At 47.2% G+C, this 21710-nt stretch overlaps 1 protein-coding gene across 1 annotated transcript; it reads right to left on the bottom strand.

The window, feature by feature from the left end:
• Positions 1-282: 282 nt before the first annotated feature.
• RPP25 (ribonuclease P/MRP subunit p25) lies at positions 283-16722 on the bottom strand. Its single transcript, XM_048866803.2, has 3 exons — positions 16075-16722; positions 2810-2925; positions 283-1078 (listed from the first exon to the last, which is right to left on the bottom strand). The coding sequence occupies exons 1-3, from the start codon at positions 16199-16201 to the stop codon at positions 407-409; spliced, it is 915 nt and encodes a 304-aa protein (XP_048722760.1). The 5' UTR covers positions 16202-16722; the 3' UTR covers positions 283-406.
• Positions 16723-21710: the final 4988 nt, after the last annotated feature.

Raw genomic sequence — 21710 nt, forward strand, 5'->3', positions numbered from 1 at the left:
CACCCAATATATGACAACCACCCCATGCTTCCACATGCAAATGAGCTGCTCCTGGTGCATTACTGCTCCCACAACTGGATTGATGTCTCTCATCACGTTCCTTCTAATTAGCCAGCTCCCTGCAGCTTGAGAACAGAGCTGATCACTGCCCCCAGCCCTAAGAGCAGCAGAGGGTGGGGGGCTGGGGAAGTGAAGGGGAGCAGCAGCGTCTACGAATCAGAGTCTTTGTGGGGAAAGCTACGCAACACGCGAGATCATCAGGACTCATGACCAAACAAGGCACTGGCTTCATCGTCCCTTTATTGATTACAAAGCATCTAAAAATTTAGAGTGTCTTCAATATATAATCTCCTTTCTATGTACACTACATATGGCTTAGGTTATTTCTCTGGGGGGTAGGAGTGAGTCAGTGATGATAGTCCAGCATGTAGTCCATAGTCCCCAAGCCCTTTTGACTCTCCGGTACCTGTACCTGCATTTTCTTGTTAGCCAGCTCCCCGTGCGGAAGTGCCAAAGGTCTCTTCACCCCTTGTGGGGGTGAACTGAGTCTATCTTCCTCTATTCCCCCCTCTTCAGCCCACAGCCCATCCCTGGGCTCCGGAGGTTGGTAGCCCATCTCATTGGGGTCCAGGGGGTCCTTGGACAATAGGATACAGATGGAGGGCACATTCTTGTGGACAGTGAGGTTCTCCACTTGGCCATCAGGCTGGGGGTCCTTGTTCTCCCAGACCTCCAGCAGGGTCTTGTAACGCACCTTGGTGACCTGGTGGAGACCCCCCAGCTTCCTCTTCATGATCTCCACACAGGTGATGGTCTTGGTGACTGCCCGACCACAGCCACTGAAGACTATCTGCCGGGTACCCTTCAGCTCCATCCTGGCCATGGCAAAGCCCATCAAATTCCTGATCTTGCTGCCCTCCTTCACTTTCATCTCCACCACGCCAGGGGGCAGGTCAGGGAAGGGCAGTGGGCTATCCTGCTCCGATGTCTTGACCTTCCTGAAGTTCTCCATCCTGGACTGGGCTACGGGGGGCATGGGTGTGGATTCCACCCCTTTGGCAGCCATCACTTGCCCTTCCTGGAGGGAAAATGAGTCAGATCAGATGTCTAAACGCCAGCATCCATCCCAGAGACTATCCTTGGCTACAAACTCCCTTTGGTCCAGGTCAGCAGAGAAAGGGGACTAATTTAGTGCTGCTCTTCCATGATTCTGCCTCTTCTGACTGGCTACTCAGCGCTCTCCCTCCCCAGGTGAAGGACTTTCTGTCAAGCCCAGATAGTCCCCTCCTGGCTGTGCCGGAGAATCAGTCCCCAGAAGGGATGGAGCTGCAGAATTCTCCCCGGGTGGGAATTCCTGCCGGTGCCTCCTCTGCTCCCACTGCAGCACTCGCTTCTGCTGCTCTTTGCTTCATTCTGGACTTCAGCAGCCCCCAGAGCTGTTTTGTGTAATTAGCAGATCCTCCTCCTCTCCTCCTCCTCCTCCCCCTCCTGCTCTCCTCCTCCCTCTCCCTACACTCCTGATCAGCCTCCCAGCCCAGCCCGGAGCCCTCTGCTTCATCCCCCAGCTGCACTTCCCTCAGTCTCTGGCAAAAGGAGAGTCTGACTTTTCCCTAGTCCAGGAGCAGCTGTGGGGAGGGAGAGGGAACGGTACTCTTTCTCTTCATGATGCTTCTGGAGTCCTGCCCCCTTAAAGAGAAACTGGCCCCTTCCCATGGGCGATTTCTCCAGCTCAAGGACATTAACTGCTAACTGCAAATGTCAGCAAAGTACAGGCAGCTGCTGCTGCTCGTGCCTCTCCCTGCCTGGCTGGGTCAGCTCCCACACCGTGCACCTCCACAAGGGGCACAGATCTCAGTGGCCCTTCCTTAAAATGTCCTGGTGACTGAGTTTTCCATTGTCTTCTCAGATTCTCCATTGAAATCCATCGCTCTCAGCCAGTCCTTTTGAATGACCCATCCTGACTCAGACAACCAGGTGGCATTCATACCTATGCCTTTTACCGTGCCCTGAGAGCAAACAGTTCTTTTGCACCCAGAGGGTAACAATGCAGCATATGGGGAAACTGAGGTACAAATATTACAGGAAATTTCCAGTTTTGTCACAGGGAGTCTCCTGTGATGGGTGCAGGGAGCCCTGTACCTCAATCCCTGACCCCAGGTCAATGGGGAATCTGCTGTGAGATGTTCAGGGAGACCCTGCCCCCGGATCAGCATAGGACATTTCATCCCCATGTAGGTTATAAGGCTTTTAGCATGATTCAATCTCCCTCTTCAGCCGCCGGAGCAGAGTATTTGGGGACAACTCAGCCTAGACCTCCTAGTCTCAATTGCCCCTTTCCTAGAAACCGGAGGACGAATGCTAGGGCTGAGCTAGGCCCTGGCTGGAGCAACGTGGAGAGAAAATGAGTAAACATGGAAACAGTTCTCCTGCCATCGAGGGGAGTCTGAAAGGGGCTAGACGGATGGGGTACTGAGGATACAGAGTTAGAGCAGTAGGTGAATGCCCATAGTGCCCTGGAGTCCTGCTGGTCCAATGCTGCAGCCAAATGAACTCCGGACTGACTGAACATGGAGTTCCAGTCATGCCCCTCTGGGAGGAGATGGGTCAGGATAAATTCAGAGCAGCATGGTGCATGAACACAGGGACTGAATCCTCTGCTCACTCCAGGAGATGTGTTGGCCCATCCCTGCCTAGGGTCTCTTGGGAGGAAGTGAGATCAGGTGAGTGGGCTGCCTAGGTCAGTGTCTGAGTCCAGCGGTGGGGCAGTGTGTACGAGCCCTGCAATAAATGAGCATGAGGACCATATTACCCTCGATCTCTTCCCAGGAGGGAATGGCCCCTCTGTGCATTGACAGTAATGCTTTCCCACCGAGTAGCGATGAGGGATGGAGAGCCTGCCATTTGGTGATGTCCTCATTCCGCTGCCTAAAAGACGGAGTGAATGAACACAATAAAAGAGACATAAGGAAGGAGGAAAAGCAACCTCGCCGGGAAGGCAAGGATAAATATCCAGTGGGAGGTGGCGTGAGGCTCCCAGTGCTCTGCAAGCAGAATTAGCATTGCTGCGCCCACTGGCACCCACATGCATGGGTGGTGGGTGAACCCCTGGTTTGGGGAGGCCCCACCCCTTCAGTGCCCAAGGGAGCCCCTAGCCCCAGGCTAGCACCCCCAGTCTCTCCTGGCCCCAGAGCACCAGGCAGCGTGGCCCCAGCCTCCCTGGGCTCTGCCGCCTGGCCCAACCCCCCAGCCAGCATGCCTCAGCCACCCCAGTCCGCGTCGCCTGGCCTGACCCCCGGCCGGCCAGAACCCCCGCCCAAGCTGCCAGCCCCAGCCTCAGCACTGGGCTGGTGGCGTAGCCAGAACACCCCCAGCCCGAGCTCTGGGCAGGCAGAATGGCTGGAGCACTCCCAGCCCCAGCACTGGGCAGGCATAAGTTAGAGCAATTCTAAGGTTGCTCTGACTTACATCTGAGGGATAGGGCGGACAACCCAGCCTGCCCTGGCACAATGGAGAGCACAAAGGTGGCTTTTGCCTACTTCCCTCTTCCCTGTGCTAAATGCAAGAGAGAATGGAGCTCTAGTCTTTACTGACTGTGACAGAGGAGCCCAGATCTGCCTGGGAGTGATCAGGCTACACCCCTCCTCCTGACCATGTGATGTGGAAAGGGAGGGAAGATCCCCAGGGTGAATCTTCCCTGCCCTTTAGAGGAGAGAGGGAAAGCCTCTGGCTGGGAGGGTTCAGACACATGGGTCCTCAGAAGAGAGGAGGAGGAGGAGGAGGAAAGAGCCCCCATGGACTGCTAGCTCCTCTGCCCAGACATGGGGGAGGAGAGCAGCAAGTTCCCTGGCCCATTGGCTCCTTTCCCAACACTTCACAACAGAGAGGAGTGAAGATCCAGCTCGTGATCCCCTGCTGACTCTCAGGGGATGTGGGAAGGCTCCTGGAAAGTCAGTGCCAGGAATGAGGCAAGCAGTTATTTGGGATCATGTGCATTAAGGGTTCTGATTGTCTCCCCAAGCAACAGAGCCCACGAATACCAATGCCACCCTTGCCATGGGTACCCTACATGCAGAGTGAGGGCCTGATCCAGTGGGGGGGCTGAGCTCTCATTGGAGCCAAGCAAGAAACAAGATGTAAATGAGCTCTCAAATAAATCACAATGGTCTCCCTTTGCAAGCAGCACAAGTGGGCCTGGGCACCCAATTAAGCAAATAATTATCCTGTCTGTGCAGCCAGGTGCTTAGCTAGCCAGCCATGCCTCAGGACCTCCCCAGCTGTCTCACTGTGCTCTGCCAAGGGCAGGCAGGCTCACCTCTATGCTGTGATTAACCGCCCCAGTGATGGAGGTCGCATGGCATGTGAGTGTCCCTTGGCAAAGCCAATTGGTCATATCCTAGTCAAACACATGTGCATTTGCTATTAGGAAATCCAGCCCAATGCCAGGGTTCAGTAAAGGACCATCCTAAACACCAAGTGGCACTGACTGCATAGAAGGTAGGAGGAGATTCCCTTGTAGCTTACACCAGTTGATGTCAGCTCTTAGCGGTCTGTGTGCAAAATCTCACGGACAGGTGTCCCCAGCACAGATCTAATGCTAAGGGACAAATATTCAGCTGGTTTCCTTACCTAGCCCAGCAATCTTTGCAAACACCTAGCCATGGATTTTCAAAGAAGCCATGCGAGTTCAGTTCCAAACTTCTATGGAATTTCAGGGGGAATTACGAGCCTAACTCCCTTAGGTTTTTTTTGAAAGTCCCAGACGTAGATTTTGCATGCACACTGGGTGACTAATTGCCTTGCTGCATGGGCATATGGAGGTGCCTGCAAATACTGTGGGCACATCTATGGAAACGAATGAGACCATCTGTTAGGAACTCCAAGATCTGAATCGGCAATGGGGACTGGATTCCCCTCAGATCCTCTTCCAGCCTCTCCAGGTCTATGCAGAAGTTTGCACTGATGCTGCCTGTTCTGTACCATTGCCATGGCTAAAGAGAGACTTCAGCCTCCAAAACTGGCACCTTTCCTCACACTAAATTCACTTCCCCCTATGGAATAGTCCCTAATGCATGTGCGGTTCTCTCCACTGCGTTGCAGAGCTGAGATGCAGAATTGTGAGATGAAAAGACATCCTGAGTATTGGCTTTCACTTGAGTCTGCTCTGCCTCTCGAGACCCATGGCTTATTTTCATCTGAACTAAAAATCTACCTGATCTCATGTCAGCAGGAGCCTGGATGAAACCCAGTTGTGCAGTTACAAGTGGTGTTCAGATCCAATCCACCCCAAAGACCAGTCCACATTCAGTGAGTGTCTGGGAAACCTGGACTGATAGTGTCCTTCAGATAAGATTCTTGCAGTTGAGTCTTTGACCTGTTAAAATATTATGGCCAAAACCTGGAACCTGTGCCTGAGGACATGGGCTTCCCACAGTGCTGCAGGCGGAGGGAATCTTTCCCCACAAGAGTGTGGAGTGGGAACAGAATTGCTTGTTGGCTGCTCTCCACAGTGGTGGGAGAAGTGAGGGGCACCTTCCCGTGAGGCTGTGTGATCTGGAGGACAGTGCACTAGTGTGGGAATCAGAGAGCTGTAGTCCACTTTCCGACTGATCTGTTGTATGACCATGGCTAATTCTCTGTCTCTCTAATTCCCCATCTGTAAAATAGAGTTAATAATACCTAGTAAATGGCCTTGAGATCTACAGATGGCATGTACTAGCTAAGGGATGGCTAGTGAATCTGTACAGTTGTAGATGCCCCACATTCTATCCTGTTCTCTCCTGCCCAATGAGTCCTCATGTTGGGTTCCTCACATTGCAAGGGGAGTGGATCCAAATTCCACTCTATCCTGCTGAGTAGAACTGGGCTAGTGCCACTGTCTTAAAGATTTGCCCTTAATGATGTGATTTGTATAAAGGTAGCACCCAGGTACCCCAGGAGAGATCAGAGCCCCATTGTACTATGGGTTGCATATACACCCAATTAGGGACAGAATCTGCATCTCAGTCTAAGTAGGCAATACAGACAAAAGACAAATTGTCCCCATTGTACAGGTGGGGAACTGAGGCACAGAGAGACTAATTGACTTGGCCAAGGTCATGCAGGCAGTATGTAGCAGAACTGGGAACGAAACCAGATCTCATAGAATATCCGAGTTGGAAGGGACCTCAGGAGGTCATCTAGTCCAACCCCCTGCTCAAAGCAGGACCAATCCCCAATTTTTGCCCCAGATCCCTAAATGGCCCCCTCAAGGATTGAACTTGCAACCCTGGGTTTAGCGCGCCAATGCTCAAACCACTGAGCTATCTCCAATGTCCCTGTCGAGTGCCACGCTGTAGTGATCCTGCACAGTAGCTACTTTTAAAACATGAATTCCTCATTCGTATGATGAAAAACAATGTTGTTTTTCTCCCTCATGTCTGATGAATGTTTGTGAAATTCTCAAGTAAGGCACAAAGCGGCTCTGCTCCTTTCTCAGTCAGGCTGGGATGAATTAAGCTTCTCACACAAATTGCTTCTTTTAAAAAGATGCATCTTCAGGCTAAAAGCCTAGGAAAACAAATGGGAAGGAGTTTGGCAACTGTTCATGGAATGTATTGACACAGAATAAAGGGCCGGGAAGGCAGAGGCAGCTCTCATTAACTCAATACATAAACTTTATGGCGGGCACAGAAGATGACAAATCTTGATAAGACATTAAACAGCTCCAGAAATGCATATTGCTTCAGCACAATGCTGTGCATCTCTCAAGAGTCTTGAGAATCAAGCTGTGCCCTGGTTGATACAGGATCAGGAGCAGAGAGAGACTGCCTGCTGTAGAGATTTTCTCATGGGTTTATCTGTGCTGAAGTCAAGGGGGCTCTACTCATTTACCCCAGCTGAAGATCTGGCCCCACATATGTATCGGGACCAGATTATCTCTCTCTACCCATCGCACCGTTTCTGCACTTGAACTGGGAACAATGGCAATTCATGGTGCTTGGGGGGAGGGCTGGACCAATACAAATAATCATCCCAACCCTTCTGAATCGGCCAGTGGAGCTGGCTGAGTGCAGAGGGGAGTGGATGTAACCCCTTCTCCAAAGGTGGTGTAGCATGCATGTTCTCCCTGAGTTCTGAATGGCATCATGCACAATGCCTCACAGTGGCATAGGGCTATAGCTATATGTCCCAATCCAGTCCATGCCATATGGACCAGATCCCAAGGGATGCTGTATGCTGACTCCCCACTTTTGAAATCAGTGGCAGTTGTGGGTGTTCAGCATTTGTCTCCATATTAATATTTATGCCTGCTAATGCCTGACATGATGCTAAGCAAAGCAGCCAGTCAAGGGCTTGATGGTCCAGTGCAGAATTAGGCACCTCTTCTCCAGTGGTTGGATGCATCCTGAAATCGCTATGTGTTTCTATGGAGCCTGCCTCCACAGTGCTGCACTGATTGGGTATTTAAATCCAAGGCAGCATTTATTGTCTAATTGCTGCTTAACAAACTCTGCTTATTACAGCCTCCTAAATGGGGAAGATGAGGTGCAATCATGTTAAACAGTTTACGCATCACTAAAATTGATTGGTAGGGAGCTCCCCCCAAGGCAAGGGATGTCAGGGGGTGTTAATGACAGGGTCCTACTTCCTCTCTCTCTCTCTCTCTCTCTGTGCAGTGCTTAAAATGTAAATGAATTTCATTATTAGCAACTCCATCACTAATTACCATCCAAAGCCATTCATTACCCTGTCAGCTTATTTGTTGGAGGACAACAGAGTGGATCGTTTAGCCCATGTGAAGGAATAGCGGAAATTAGCTCATGCATAAAGAACAGAGAGTGGGAGATGGGATGCAGATGAGCTGGAGAAGAGGATGGGGGCTGTGGGTGGATGGGGAGGAGATGGGAAAGACAGACTGACATTGGAGGGAAGAAAATCAGAGACAGATTAATTAGAAATACATTGGAAAAAGAGGAGAGGTGAGATGAAAGGAGAGAGAATGGAGAAAGAGTAATAAATAATGGAGAAGTATGAGAGAGTGAGTGAATAAGAGAAGGTGGGAGGAAACAATGAGGCAGAGTAATCAAAAACAATAATACTTTGATCTCTCTGTCATCGGTTTTTCCATAGTGCCCATCGCTGTAGTATCTAAGCACCTTTTCTCCTCATGAAGATCTCAAAGTGTTTTCTGAACTTCCATTGCTTATCATTACTTTTGAGTGGAGGTACTCAGCTCCATGCCGGGCATGGAAGAGCTTACCACTGAATAGAGAAGCAACAGACAACCATGCAGATACAGAAAGGTCTGGCTGAGCAGAAGGCAGATGCATTGCATAGCAAGGCAGTGGGATTTTTTAATACAGATACATAACATGACTCCCTGGGTAGTGGATTGACACTGACAGGCTTCATGGAAGAAGTATGTTCAGAGGGGAGACTTGAAGGAGGGAAAGGAAGGATGCTGCAAGACCAGGAGCCATGTTCTCCTGCCACAGGAGATAAGTGACTGTCTGTGGGAGATCAGAGCCCATGAGTGGGAAGGAATTCCAGCTGAAAAAGGCAGTGTGGAAGAAGGCACAGAGAAGGGAGAGGGACAGGAATGCAAAGGGGATGGTTAGGTGAGAGATGTGGGTAGAGCAGGCAGGGGATTAGCAGGGGTGGGGAATTGAGGTGTAGGTCACAGCACAGTGGTATAGAACCTGGAAGGTGGTGAGGATCAGGAGCTTGAACTTGCTATAGGCTGTGAGAGGGAGCTAACAAAGGGGATCAAAGAGGGAGATATAATGGGTGAGGGAGATGGTTTCCACACACCATCATTGCGGTGGGATTGGAGAGGAGGGTAGTGGGATTCAGGCAGGCTGCAGTACTGATGTCAAGAGCTGACCAAGGGGAATCAGGTGTGTCAAAGATGAGGGAAAAACCAAGGAGAATGAGATTGGAAAAGAGGCTAAGTCCAGAGCTGGTGGTTGGTGAGCGACCTTGGGAAGGGCAGTGTCAGTGGGGAAAGGAAGCCAATGGCAGGGGATCAGAGGCAAAATGAGAAAGACAATGGAGGCAGTTTCAGAGTAGCTGTAGCTCATGAAAGCTTATGCTCAAATAAATTTATTAGTCTCTAAGGTGCCACAAGTACTCCTTTTCTTTTAATGGAGGCAGTGAGAGCAGAGGCACATTCTAGGAGTCTGGGGGAAAGAAGGAAGGAGATGGGCCAGTAACTGGAGGGGCGGTTGAGGCTATGGGGAGATTTTTGAGGCTAAGGGCAGCCATAGCCTGTTGATGGCTAAGGACAAGGAACACTAGGTGAGGGAGGGAGCAGGGCCATCAGGCCCCAGGAGATGTGGTCAAGGGGGCAGGGTGAAAGGTTGGCCCTCAAAAGAAGGAGAGGCCCCTCAGAGTGGAGACTTGAGCGAAGGAAGAAGGGGTACTGGGTAGGAGAGAGTGAAAGTTCCTGACAATGGTGCTGATTTCCACTTCAAAGCTGGTGATATTCTTGGGGAGAGAAGGATTTGCTGAGAGAGTCAAAGGTGGGGAAGAGATGTCCAGAACTGTAGTCACAGGAATCAATTTGGGGGAGAAGAAGAGCTGCATAGCACAGAAGATGGATGAAGAGAATGAGGTGGGGGTGGTGGAAGTTGAAGTGGTGCCTCGATTTTCTCCAGAGAGTCTCAGCATTTCAGGAACAGGAGCAGAGGAAGCAGAGTGATGAGACAGGGCTAGAGATTGGTGGGATGGCCAGAATGGAGCAACAAGGGAGAGGAGGCAAGGCCAGAAAAGAGACTAGAGTTGAAGGTGGAAGCAAAGGAGTGGAAGGATGTTACAGAGGGAGCTCTGTCAGGAATATAAATTGGTAGGAGAGACAAGAAGCATTGTGGGCTTGCACCAGGCAGGTGGGAGTGAATTTGGTAAATGAGGTGAGGTGTTGATCACAGGAAGGGAGCTCTGTGAGAGAGAGAGCTCTGTGAAAGCATGGGAGAACAAGAAAGACCAGAGAAGTGAGTGGTGCCATCAGTCTAGAGCTGAGGACCAATGAGGAGGTCAGGGAAGGGAAGTTAGAGGTAGCAGAAGAGTGGGATGAAGTCACTGAGGAAGAGGATGTGGGACTTGGATGAACTAAAGGGTAAAGGAGCTGAACAGTTGAAGCTGGACAAGGAATAAAGGTGGCAGTCGATAAAACCCATTAAGTAAATCTCATGATACCTTGGTGAGGGGGCATCTCAGGGTGACTCCCCCACCCATAACCAGGAAGGCAGCGGTTGCTTGATAGCATTCAGCACCACAAGGTAAGAGCTTCAGGGGAGGAAGTGTATCCAGATGAAGCTGTGGAATGCAAACTCCTTAGAAAGCATTTGCTCAGGGCACTGAGGCTAACACCTCTACAGCACACAAACATATATAATAACTATACGTAAGCCTATACTCTTACAAACAGTGCCATGCCCTGCCTCATGATGACAAGAGGTCGGAACCTTGGGGAGTATGTCCGACCTAAGCCTGCCTGACAAAGTGCCCCTCGACACCACATAGGTTCATTGGCTCAGGGGAGAGAGTGCCACCTGCTGATTCACCAACACCCTTCCCTGCAGCCCCTGAATGCTCCTTATGCTGTGTCATCCAAATACTGATCTGGCCCAATTCTGCTTAGTCTCTGAGCACTGACAGTCCCACACAAGGTGGCATGGCTCCAGGCAAACATACTGGTTAAAATAAGGAGGACCAGGAAGAGAGAGGGGACAGGGAAGAGGAACCATATTAATAACGGAGAGCTGGGGTGGGGAGAAAGTAAGGAGCGCAGAGTAACCTGAGATTTTGTCTGCCACATGCAGTCTATTTTCTTTCATCCGAGGTGACCCTGTTCTGGAGTAATTCGGAAAGTCAAAGCATATGATACAACAAGGTCGCTCTCTCTGCCTCTCTCAATCTCTGTGTCACATCATCCCTTCTCGGGTCTCAGCCAGTCATCACATTGCAGCCTGGGCATGGGCAAGCTGAACCGTATGAGACTTGATTCCTGCTGCATGAGCCATATGCTCCTTGTGTGAGGACATATGCCATATCCGATCCTGTTAGGTTGTATCTGTAATGTTCTGGGGAAATCTACTTCACAATCCTAACCCGGATTTTGGGCCAACTATCTATGAAACCAGCCCACCCCCCCACCCCCCCCGAATCCAAGCCAGGTCTTATACTGAGCGCCCATTGCGGCGGGGAACAGGACTTTGAGAGTTTGGTTAGTGTTGGGTGGGTCCCCAGGCAGGGTGGGCATGATCAATAAAGCTGGTGGTTGTGTAGCTCTCAATAAAGCCTCAGTACTTTGATTCAAGGAGCTCCTAGTATTTTTCATGCCATGCACTTCAGGTATAATTTCAAAGTATATAGAATTGTGTTACTTACACGCACTCAGAAGAGACTTTCTTTGGTCCTATAATGTTTGTAATCATCTCTCATTCTCCAGAGCATCAACCAATCAGAGGTCAGGAATGAACCCCTTCCACCCATTTATAGTGCCATGCAACTTGCTAGACGCATTACTAGGGACATTTTGCCTTACTCAGAATCATCAGGCTTTGGACAGTGCTGGAAACAAGATGCTGCAATGGATGGACATTGGTTGATCCAGTGTGGTAAACTTTGTGGGCCTGATCCTGAAAGGTGCCCAGTGCCTTGTGAGGTGCTAAATAAGTGTTCTTGGCTCCTATTGACTCCAGCAGGAATTGACAACATGCTGATTTTTTCAAGTGGCACTCAGCACTTTGCAGGATCAGCCCTGTGCTCCTAAATGCATCTGTCCTGCTGGCAACAGAGAGGTCATGTTCAAGTGGCTGAATATTTGATAGTCCCATGTGTGGCAGCGATCCAGTGTTTAGCGGTATCAGGGCTTGTCCAGACGAGTTGGAGTCCTCATCTGCTGGGAAGCACTTTAAGGCGAGTAAATAAACGAATGTGTTCTTCTCTCTGAGGAAAGAAACTCCATGTGATAATAATACACTCGTTAATCTTGCATGAAATTAAACTGCTTAATGCATGCAGAGGATATGAGCAGCGAAAGAGCGGCTAGGAAACCATCTGAGACAAGGGAGTTGCCTCTGGGACCATACTGCTGTAGGGGCTCAGGAGCACTTCACTTCCAATTGGCTGCTATAAACCCAGGAAAAGAATCAATTTGTTTCAGGTTCAATTAAAACAGCTGCTTCCCTGACCTTGCTCTTCCGATCCCCTCTGGAAAAGCTAGGGGGAGGCAGAAGGGATGAGAATACAGGGGCTCCCATGCAATCATCCTTCCAAATGGAAATGCCTAAGGAATGCCCTTCCCTGGTGCTTTACAATCAGTCTTCTTCACCTCCTTCCATTTCACACGGCATAATGGGTACAGTCAATGCAGGAGGGGACACAGAGTGGCCATGGTGTCCCCAGGCAACAAATCCACCCAGAAGGGTTCAAGAGATTTTGGAAGAGTCCCCTTCACCCTGCTAATAAAAAGAAAATTCAAACAGAGATGCCAGCAGTTCAAAGCTACTAACACACAGGCATCTAGGGCTCCATTCTGTAATCAGCAACACTAATGACAATTTTGCTGTAATGACTGCTCCATCAGCTATAAGTGTTGCTGCAAGCAGGCCTAGGTATAGGAAAGAGTTCTTTATTAATTTGCAAGCTGAGTCTCAGAGTCTCTTTCAACCTGCAGAGTTGGCCTCAGGATGATTCTCTGTCCTTGGGCTCTCCAGCAAGCTTGACATCTCGACAGACTCATGTTGGGTACTTTCTGACTCTCCACTGAATCTGTTGGCTTGTAGATGCCTCCTGTGGGTTCATCAGAGCACTGGTCTCCCTGGGTGGTCCCCTCACGTGACCTGAGAGCCAATGCACTATTCATGACTCCTTTAGTTTTTTCTTTCCTGTGTCTTTCCCAAGGCTGGCTCCACATGGGAGAGCCCTACTCCAGGGCCAGTAGATCTCTGGCTGAGCAGTTGTAATAACTCATTTGCTTCTACCAGGTCCATAGCTGGGCTAAACTCCTGTCTGTGTGACGTGGTTCACTGTGCAAGTCACAGGTGCTGAATTTTGGTTTTGCCGGTGGGTGCTCTTCTCCACCCCCAGGGCCCACAAAAGATTAATCCAGTCCTGTGGGTGCTGAGCATCCCCTATTTTTTTCGGTGGGTGCTTGAGCCCTGGAGCACCCATGGAGTCGGTGCCTATTGTGCAAGTTACTGTGCTCCAGAACTTCTTACAGACAAACCGTTGTTGCCAGGTTTCATTAGCAATAAGTGATGCAGCAGGCAGGCAGAGCGGTAGGAAAGAGATCTTGTGCTCCCTATCTGTCTGTCTCTACCTATTGTCTCTTAGATTGTAAGCTCTTTGGGGCAGGGGCCATTTTTTTGTTCTGTGTTTGTACACAACCTAGCAGAATGTGGTCCTGGGCCATGACTGTGGCTTCTAGGCCCTACTGCATTACAAACAAAAAAATAATACATAATAAATAATTAATAATTAACAAGCATGTTGAGACACAGTTTGAGGTAGCAGCCTTGCTCTGGTTTGCATTCCTCAACCCCAGGTGTCATACCAAACTAGGACCTTCCTGAGACCTCACCCTCCTTCTTCAGTTCCACCCATCATACTGTAATGACTGCGACCTTCCCATCTGATCCTCCCTGCCTCTCCCCCTCACTTTTAAAGTAATCTTTCCTCTCCCCTTTTCCTGCTGTAGTCAATGGGAGTTAAGCACGTGTTTAAAGTCAAGTATGTGCTTAAGTGCTTTGCTGAATGAGGGCCATGGAAAGTATACTAGCCCATACTGATTTATACTACATTTGAAATATAAATTAATAATTGTTAATAAGCCACATAAAACAACTCAAGATTTCCTAATTCTCAGCCCCATTCTTAAACTACTAGATTACCCCTCTCTCTGCCCAATGATGAACACAGCACTAATAGTTCTGGAGGTATTTTCAAAGGCACCAATGGGAGTTAGGCACCCAGTTGCCATTGACATTCAGTGGCATTTAGACTCCTGCCTTTTGATTCTCCTCCTTTTTGAGTTTCTTTAATACCTTTCATCTGAAGATCTCAAAGCACTTTACAGCGAGTAATAAATTAAGGCTTATGACCCTCCTGTGAGGTAGACCCAATTTTTACATTGCAGGTTGGGAAACTGAGGCACACAGAAAGAGGAAGTAGCTTAACCAAGTCCATGGCAAAGCCAGGAGTAGAATCAGTCCTGTACAATGTTTCTGCCTAAAGCACCCTAGAATCTCTACCAATAATTCTGACATGCAAGGGTCACTACATTTGTATTTGTATAGCCCTTTTAAACAGGTCCTTGATTCCCAGTAGTCCAGTAATTGCAAGTAATACCATCGAGCATGACTGCTCACTGCGCAATGGAAGCAGGTTACTTCAGTTGTACAGGCTTATGTTTCAATTAGCCAGTTGATCTATGCCAGGTCATCTCCAGCATGAGTGGAAAATAGCAGAGCTCAAGATAATCCTTATTTACAGAGTGTGTGTGTGACAGAGAGACTGAAAGAGAGAGAGAGGGCAATTCTTCTTTACACTATCCCCTTTACACTACTCCAACAGTGTAAAGGGGCTTGACAGTAGAGCTCGCCAGAAAATTTTCATCAAAACAGTTTTCCTCCAGAAAATGCCATGTAGTAAAAATTGACATTTTTCACAAAATTGTATCAATTTTGGCAAAAATATTTTTTAAAAAATTGAAAAAAAGTTTTGAAAATGCTGAAATGGCCTTTTTGACATTTTAGGAATGAAGTTTCAATTTTTCATCTCAAAACAACTTTTCATTTCAAAAGGTATTTTATAATAAAATAAATAAAAAGGGTTGAAACTGCAAAGAAACATTTCAAATTCACTGAAGAGAAACATTTTGATTGTCCCCAAACTAATTTTTTTCAGATTTTTTTTCACAAAATAAATCAACATTTTGCCTTTTCATCCTGAATTAGGAGGAATGTTTTTTGAATTCTCAATTATTTTTGCAGGACTGAAAAATCCATTTTTCAACCAGCTCTACTTTATTGTAAATCTAACTTATATTTACACCCTGTGCACTGCCAGAGTGGTGTACATGAGAGTTGGGTCCACCAGTGTCTTTTTTTGCACCCTGCCTATGTGGTCTACATCACTGGTATAAGAAATGAGTTGATATGTGTTACGTTGGTAAAATGGGACGTGAACTGGGAAACTGGAATGTTTCTCTGTTAGTTCACTATTAAAAAAGACACCAGTTGTTGCACGACAGTGAATTTATTAGAACATTTTTCCCAAGCATCAAGGCTTAGTTAAAACAAACAAACAAACAAACAAACAAACAATCAGGGTTGGAAGAAGCAAAGCTAGCTAGTTCAGAATAGTTAGTACCTAGCGAAATAATAAATGTAGAACTTTGGCTTGATCTGGATCAATGAGTCACCAAAGGGAATCTCACTCAGTGAAGAACACAACCACAAGGGAACTACATGAGTAAAAGCCAGGGGTCTGATTGTTCATTTCCCTGCACCTTATATAGTTATTTATCCCCGTGCAAAGTGGACATGAAAAGTTACCATTCTGATGAGGTAGCATTTTCCACCCAGTTTGTCCAGGTGTTTAAATTCTGTTTATTTTCAGTTTAGCGCCAAATACACATTTTTTCCCCATCGAGCAAGCATTTTTGTAGGTATAAAGACAAGTATTTTGCTTTGGCATTCTGCTGTTTCACTGCTATTGGGGACAAATCCCACACAATAGTCAGGAACAGTGTGTGTGTAGCCAGTTTATAAGGTACTCTGTATTAGATGGGAGAGGTACATGAGGCTATGAATTGTGGAGCCCCAAACCATAAGTATAAAAATCAGTAATTAACTAGTAACAATTTTAGGAAAAATGCTCATTAAATTCTTCTTCTTTTTGCAGCTTGTATTTTGAATCCCACTGGCATTGTGGGAAGGGGGTGGGGAGTACTAGGCAAATGGCTTGAGTTCCACCCAGAATGGCAGCATACAAAAATCCTGTCTTGTATAAATAAGTTAACAGGCTCACTAGCCAGAAATTCCTCCCATCTATATATTAATAACAATAAATATGGCAGCAGAAACTTACCAGGATCTGGCTCCTGCTCTGGTGCTTGTTCTGATGCCGGTTCCTCAGCAGGCTGCACCCCATGGCCATCCCCAAATAGGTCCTCCAAGTACAGACTCAGGATGTGCGGTAGCTGCTCTAGCGGCATAACCTCTTCGATTGCTGGCCTCAGCTCCAGAGTCACTTCTTGCCCTTCATCTAGTGGCTGTCTCTCCTCCAGTGGTGCCTGTGATGGGGGCAGGGGAGAGTTAATAAGGTCGCCATCCCTGCTCAGGAGACTCTTATGCACCACTGTGGGTTCAGTGCTCGCTACAGTTCCAAGTAACCAATTGTATTTCTCATAAAAGAGACATGAATATGGAGAGTTCTCAGCTGTGCTGTTGGCATCCTTGACTTTGTGGTACTCGGTCTTCAGCTGCTTGATGTATTATCTGTGTTGTTTTGTTATCCAGCCAATCCCCAGTGCTGCCAGCTTCTTGGATACAGTTTTGTAGACATGATCGTTTCTCGAACTGTTGCTAACGTCGTATGTTTTGCTTGCCTTGCACAGAGATTAACCAGAATTTGGCTGTGTTCCTCTGGCCCGTTAGAACTTCATCGTACTGCTGTCCATAGCTAATACGTGTCAGCGTTGATTGTGTTTCCAGTTGAGCAGCCCACATGGAAATGAAGGGTTAAATGCTGAGCTGCTACATTTGAACCAGGAGGTTGCTTCTGGTTCCTGGGAAGTGAGTGGCAAGTTTTGGAATTCAAGTACTGGGAAGCTCAACCCCAGGGGCTTGTGGGATATTGCTGGCAGACTCTCCACACCTGATTTTGGGGACCTGGGCTTGAGCTGTGTCCACACTGCAAAAAGCCTGGGCTTTGACTCATGTTACAAAGGGACTTGGGCTCTGACCTACCCCTAGCAGGGTCTGTGGTCCTGAGTAGAGTGGCTGCTGGCCTAAGTCAAACTAATTTCTGTCTGGATAGAAGGGAGGTTTGGGCTTAAACCTGAGTCAGATCCCAGGGTTAGTGTGCTGTTTAGACATACCCTGAGAGGCTGGGCTGGATGTGGTTTCATACAGAGCAGCACTGGGGAGAACACAGGCTACAGCTTAAGACCCTACACTGATGGAAAAGAGAAAGAGCTCAAGCACTTCCTTCTTACTATCCATCACTTTGCCTAAATGCCAGACACCATCAGTCTACAATATATTTCTTCTAGACTAAGGATCCCACCCACGTATTGATCTGTCAGTGTGGATTCCATATTGTCAGCCTTTGATCAGACCTATGCCTTTGCTTCTCTGAGAGGGGATAGCATTTTAACAACTTTTCCAAAACTGTGGTGGGCAACTTTTCCTTTAAGTGTGTGTGTGTATGTGTGTGTGTGTGCTTGCGTGCTTGCAGGTATGCACATGTAGTTCTTTATTTTCTTGTGTACCTATGGTTTGACAGGCCCCTAGGGGTCATCTACAAAAGCCACTGCATCAAGATGTCAGAAATAAAAATCTGAAAAGGCTGGGGCTGAAATTAATCACATCCATCTGATTTTGTTCTCCTGACCTGATCCTCCCTGCTCATTACTAGGGTGTGACACGGTTCACTCACCCTGAGAGGTGCCTTCTTGTGGCCACCTCTGGGGATTAGCGCCACTCAGGTCTGACACCCCCTTCCTTGCACCGTGTGACCCCTCCAGGGCTCAGGGTGCTCCTTCTTCATGACTCAGCCCTCTGGCTAGGTCACTATAGTCCTCCCCTTCCAGAGTAACAAGATCAGCTGTCTGGTTGGCATCTCCAGCGCTCCTGGGCCACTTCCCAGTGGCTAATATGGGAACCCAGGTCCACCCTCTACTCTGGGTTGCCTATACATGCAGCCAAGGTCTGCACAGACTTATCCCTTTCTACTGTTTCCCTGAGCTTCTTCCTATCTAGCCTTCTCAGGATTCTTTTCCCCACAATTTCTCTGGGGTTGATCCTTCTTCTAGGGCTAAAACCCCAGGTTTATTCTCCCTCCTGGGTTTTCACCTCCCTCTCCTCTCGGCTCCTAGAGAGTGACTGAAGACTCTCTCCCTGCAGCCTTTTTCTATGTAAACTTCCTGGCTTTACAATCCAACCTATTCCAACCCATCAGACCTCTTATTCAGTTAAATCTGATTCTCCCTCCAGGTACAGCCAAGTACCCTAATTGGCCTCACAGGCCCACATTAACCCTTTCAGGCCCTGTGTGGGGTTAATACCCTATCACATAGGACTTCTGTTTTGGAGGGTTTATTAATTTAATTATTCAGGATATATTTTGAACATGTTTTAAGTTCCATATATATGTCCAAAAATTGGGGGTTGGGGGGGCTTTCTCTTTATATATACATGTAGTACTGTTTGAAACAGCACTACATTAAAGCAAACTAGGGAACCTTTAGTGTGCACAAGGAGGGTCTACACAGACCAATTAATGTGCAACACATTAGTGCAGTTTAGAAATCACACCCCCTATAGTGCTCATTACTGCTCTATGTAAACAAGCCCTTAGGTACAGAGCAGGGACATTGCCTATGTAAACAAACTGCACTGGAAAGAGGTGATATTAACATGAATTGACTAAGCATTTCTTGTGTTTATTGGATAAACACTGATTTCATTTTTCTCTATCTGGTGGGGGGTTAATTGGTGTTTGTTGGTTAAAACCTACAGTCAGAAGCCCTACTTATTATATATAGCCTTGGTAGGATTCTATATTATATTGTACTTAAAAATCAAATTCTCCATACACACAGAAATAAACTAAATAAAACATCCATCAATTGTAATCAAACAGGGCAAGGACACTGTGGGGATGGGAGTGGTCTCTGCTCTGCCCGGCTAGTGCAGCCTTCCCCTCGCTTAGTACCCATAGGGATCTGGTATCTCGGCGCCCCTCGGATTTGCAGGGAGCCTCCTGGAACCCACTGTGAAACTGAAAATTTAAATAGATAAACATTTTAAAAAATGCTTAAAAATGAACATGGATATTATCCATCAAAATTACAAAAAAAAAAAATTAATTCTTCCAAGCCTAGTTATATACTACTAATAATTTACAGTAGTATCTCTTATCTGCTGGGAGCTTTCTAAACACTCAGGAAGGAAAGTCCTGGAGGCACTCGCACAATTTAAGGACAAACAGACAGAAATTAGGGGGAAGGGAACGGGAACAAAAGGCAAATTATATACAATTTATATATATGTCAACTTGATTCACTATAGGTAGCATAGCAGAAGTGAGTCTTTACAAGGTGATTACGTGCGAACAGAGTACTGCCTTGAGGGTGAACTTGTGGAAGTTGAACCGTGCTCGGGGGACATATGGAAGAAGATGCAGAGGTAACTGTATGAGAAGCTGATAAATAGGCAGGCAAGGTTGAGGCATTGGCACAGCAGAAGTGGTGAGGGCCAACTCTAAGGCCAGGTCTACACTACAGACCTTTATCGGTATAACTACGTTGCCCAGGGGTGTGAATAGTCCACACCCCTGAGCGACATAGTTATACTGCCTTAATATTGAAGACAGTGCAATGTCAATGGGAGAGCTTCTCCCACTGACATAGCTACCGCCTCTCAGGGAGGTGGATTAACTACGCCGATGGGAGAAGCTCTCCTGTCGGCATAGTAGTGTCTTCACTAAAGTGCTACAGTGGTGCAGCTGCAGTGCTGTATGTGTAGACAAGCCCTTAGGCCATGTCTACACTAGAGAACTTATAGCAGCACGACTGTACCGATGCAGCTGCTCCGCTGTAAGATCGCTTGTGTAGCTGGTCTATGTTGATAGGAGAGAACTCTCCTGTTGGCATAATAAAACCAGCTCCGCAAGCAGTGGAGGCTCTGTCTGCAGGAGAAGCTCATCGGCTCTTCTGTCGGTGTAACTTATGTTGGTGTAACTTATGATTTTTCACATCCCTGAGCAACATAAGTTATGCCGACAAAAGTGGTAGTGTAGACATGGCCTTAGAGATTTGGCAATAGTGATGGCAGGAAAAGGAAAGGATGGATCTTGATGATGCTGAGAAAGGAAGAAGTGGCAGGACTGGGATATGATCTGGCTGTGTGGGGCAAAATAAAAGGGAGGAGTCAAAAACAACTCCAAGATGAGGGTTTGAATGATGGAGTGAATGATGGTGTCAACAGAGGAAGAGAAGGGGAAAAAAGGAGAAGGTTTGGAAGAGAAGAAAAAGAGTTCCATTTTAGCCATGTTCAATTTAAGACGATGACAAAGCATCCAAGAGGCACATAGGAATGGATGGAAGGAGACCGGTTAGTGGCGGAATGCAAGATTTTCAAGTCATCAACATAGAGATGATTTTTAATTGCACGCTGCTGTGAAGTGCTGGATTGAAACCCCAGGACAAGCTCTGTGCAGCACTAGCAGCATCAAGGCAAGCTTCCCATGTGGCTATATCAATGTGTCTCAACTTCTAGGGGTGAGATGGTAATTCAGTCTCCATGGGCCCATTCAGTCACTGGCCTCTGCCAACAGAGATCAGTTTGGATGCATATTAACAAGGCAATGTGAAGGAAGCATGCACTGCTGCTGCCCACAATGTACCAGAGCTGAAGTTTTCAAGGGTGCCAGTTCAGTGCCAGAACTAAATTCACTCAAGGTAGATAAGGAAAGGAATTTACCTAAAATGGAAGGGAACATCATTCCTGGCCCAGCTGTTGTGAGCTAATATCCATCTGCTTTCAGAACATCTTTTTCTGTAAAACCTGTCAACAGATGGAAATTTGGGGAAAATAGCTTTGCAGAAATGGCTATATTAAAACTCTAAATGGAGGACCTGAGAAAAGATCAGTGTATCGGGCAGAAACAGATGGACAGATGGATGGAAGTGGGGAGAGAGGGATGGAGGCAGAGAGACAGGTAGAAAAAGAATAAGTAGCAGAGAAAGACAGAGTGGAAATCACAGATAGAGAGACAGGAAATGAAGAAGAGAGGGGGGAGGAGCTGTTTCCTAAGTGTGTGAACTAACAAATGGATCTTTAAGATGATACTCTGTGATCAGGTAAAATCAACAGATGAGTTTCGTATACACTTATGATGGTTAACTCCCTTCCAGAAGATGGATGCATCCAATCATTTGTGTATGCCACAAGGCCTTACTCTGCTGTGTGAGTCCTGTATCATTGTTTCATTTTACCAGGATTTCAAAGAATGCGAGGATCTTTCATGTTTGCAAATGCCTTTCATTTTAAACAGAGCATATATAGATATTCTAACTTGTATTCACAGGACAGAACACAGAATATGGTGTGCAGAAAGTGTCAGAGCACCGCCTTGAGGTCTGAGTAAGACATAACATTAACTAGAGAGACAAAGTGAGTAATATAATATCTTTTATTGGACCAACTTCTGTTGTTTCTCTCACCACCAGAAGTTGGTCCAATAAAAGGAATTACCTCACCCACCTTGTCTCTTTAATATCCTGGGACCACCATAGCAACAACACTTCATATTGCATTAACTACTCAGTAAGCTAGAGTCCTCATGCAAGGTATCATGGTTTTCAATAGATGATTTAAAATAATATGTTCTTGGGTTTTTAAAAAATGTTTCTGTATCTCTCTTTCATTTTTCTGCATGTGGGACCTGATTCAAAATTATTAGACTTCCATTGACTTTAATGGGCATTGGACCAGGCC

The sequence above is a fragment of the Caretta caretta genome, chromosome 10 (genome assembly GCF_965140235.1).
Source record: "Caretta caretta isolate rCarCar2 chromosome 10, rCarCar1.hap1, whole genome shotgun sequence".
Classification (NCBI taxonomy): domain Eukaryota; kingdom Metazoa; phylum Chordata; order Testudines; family Cheloniidae; genus Caretta; species Caretta caretta.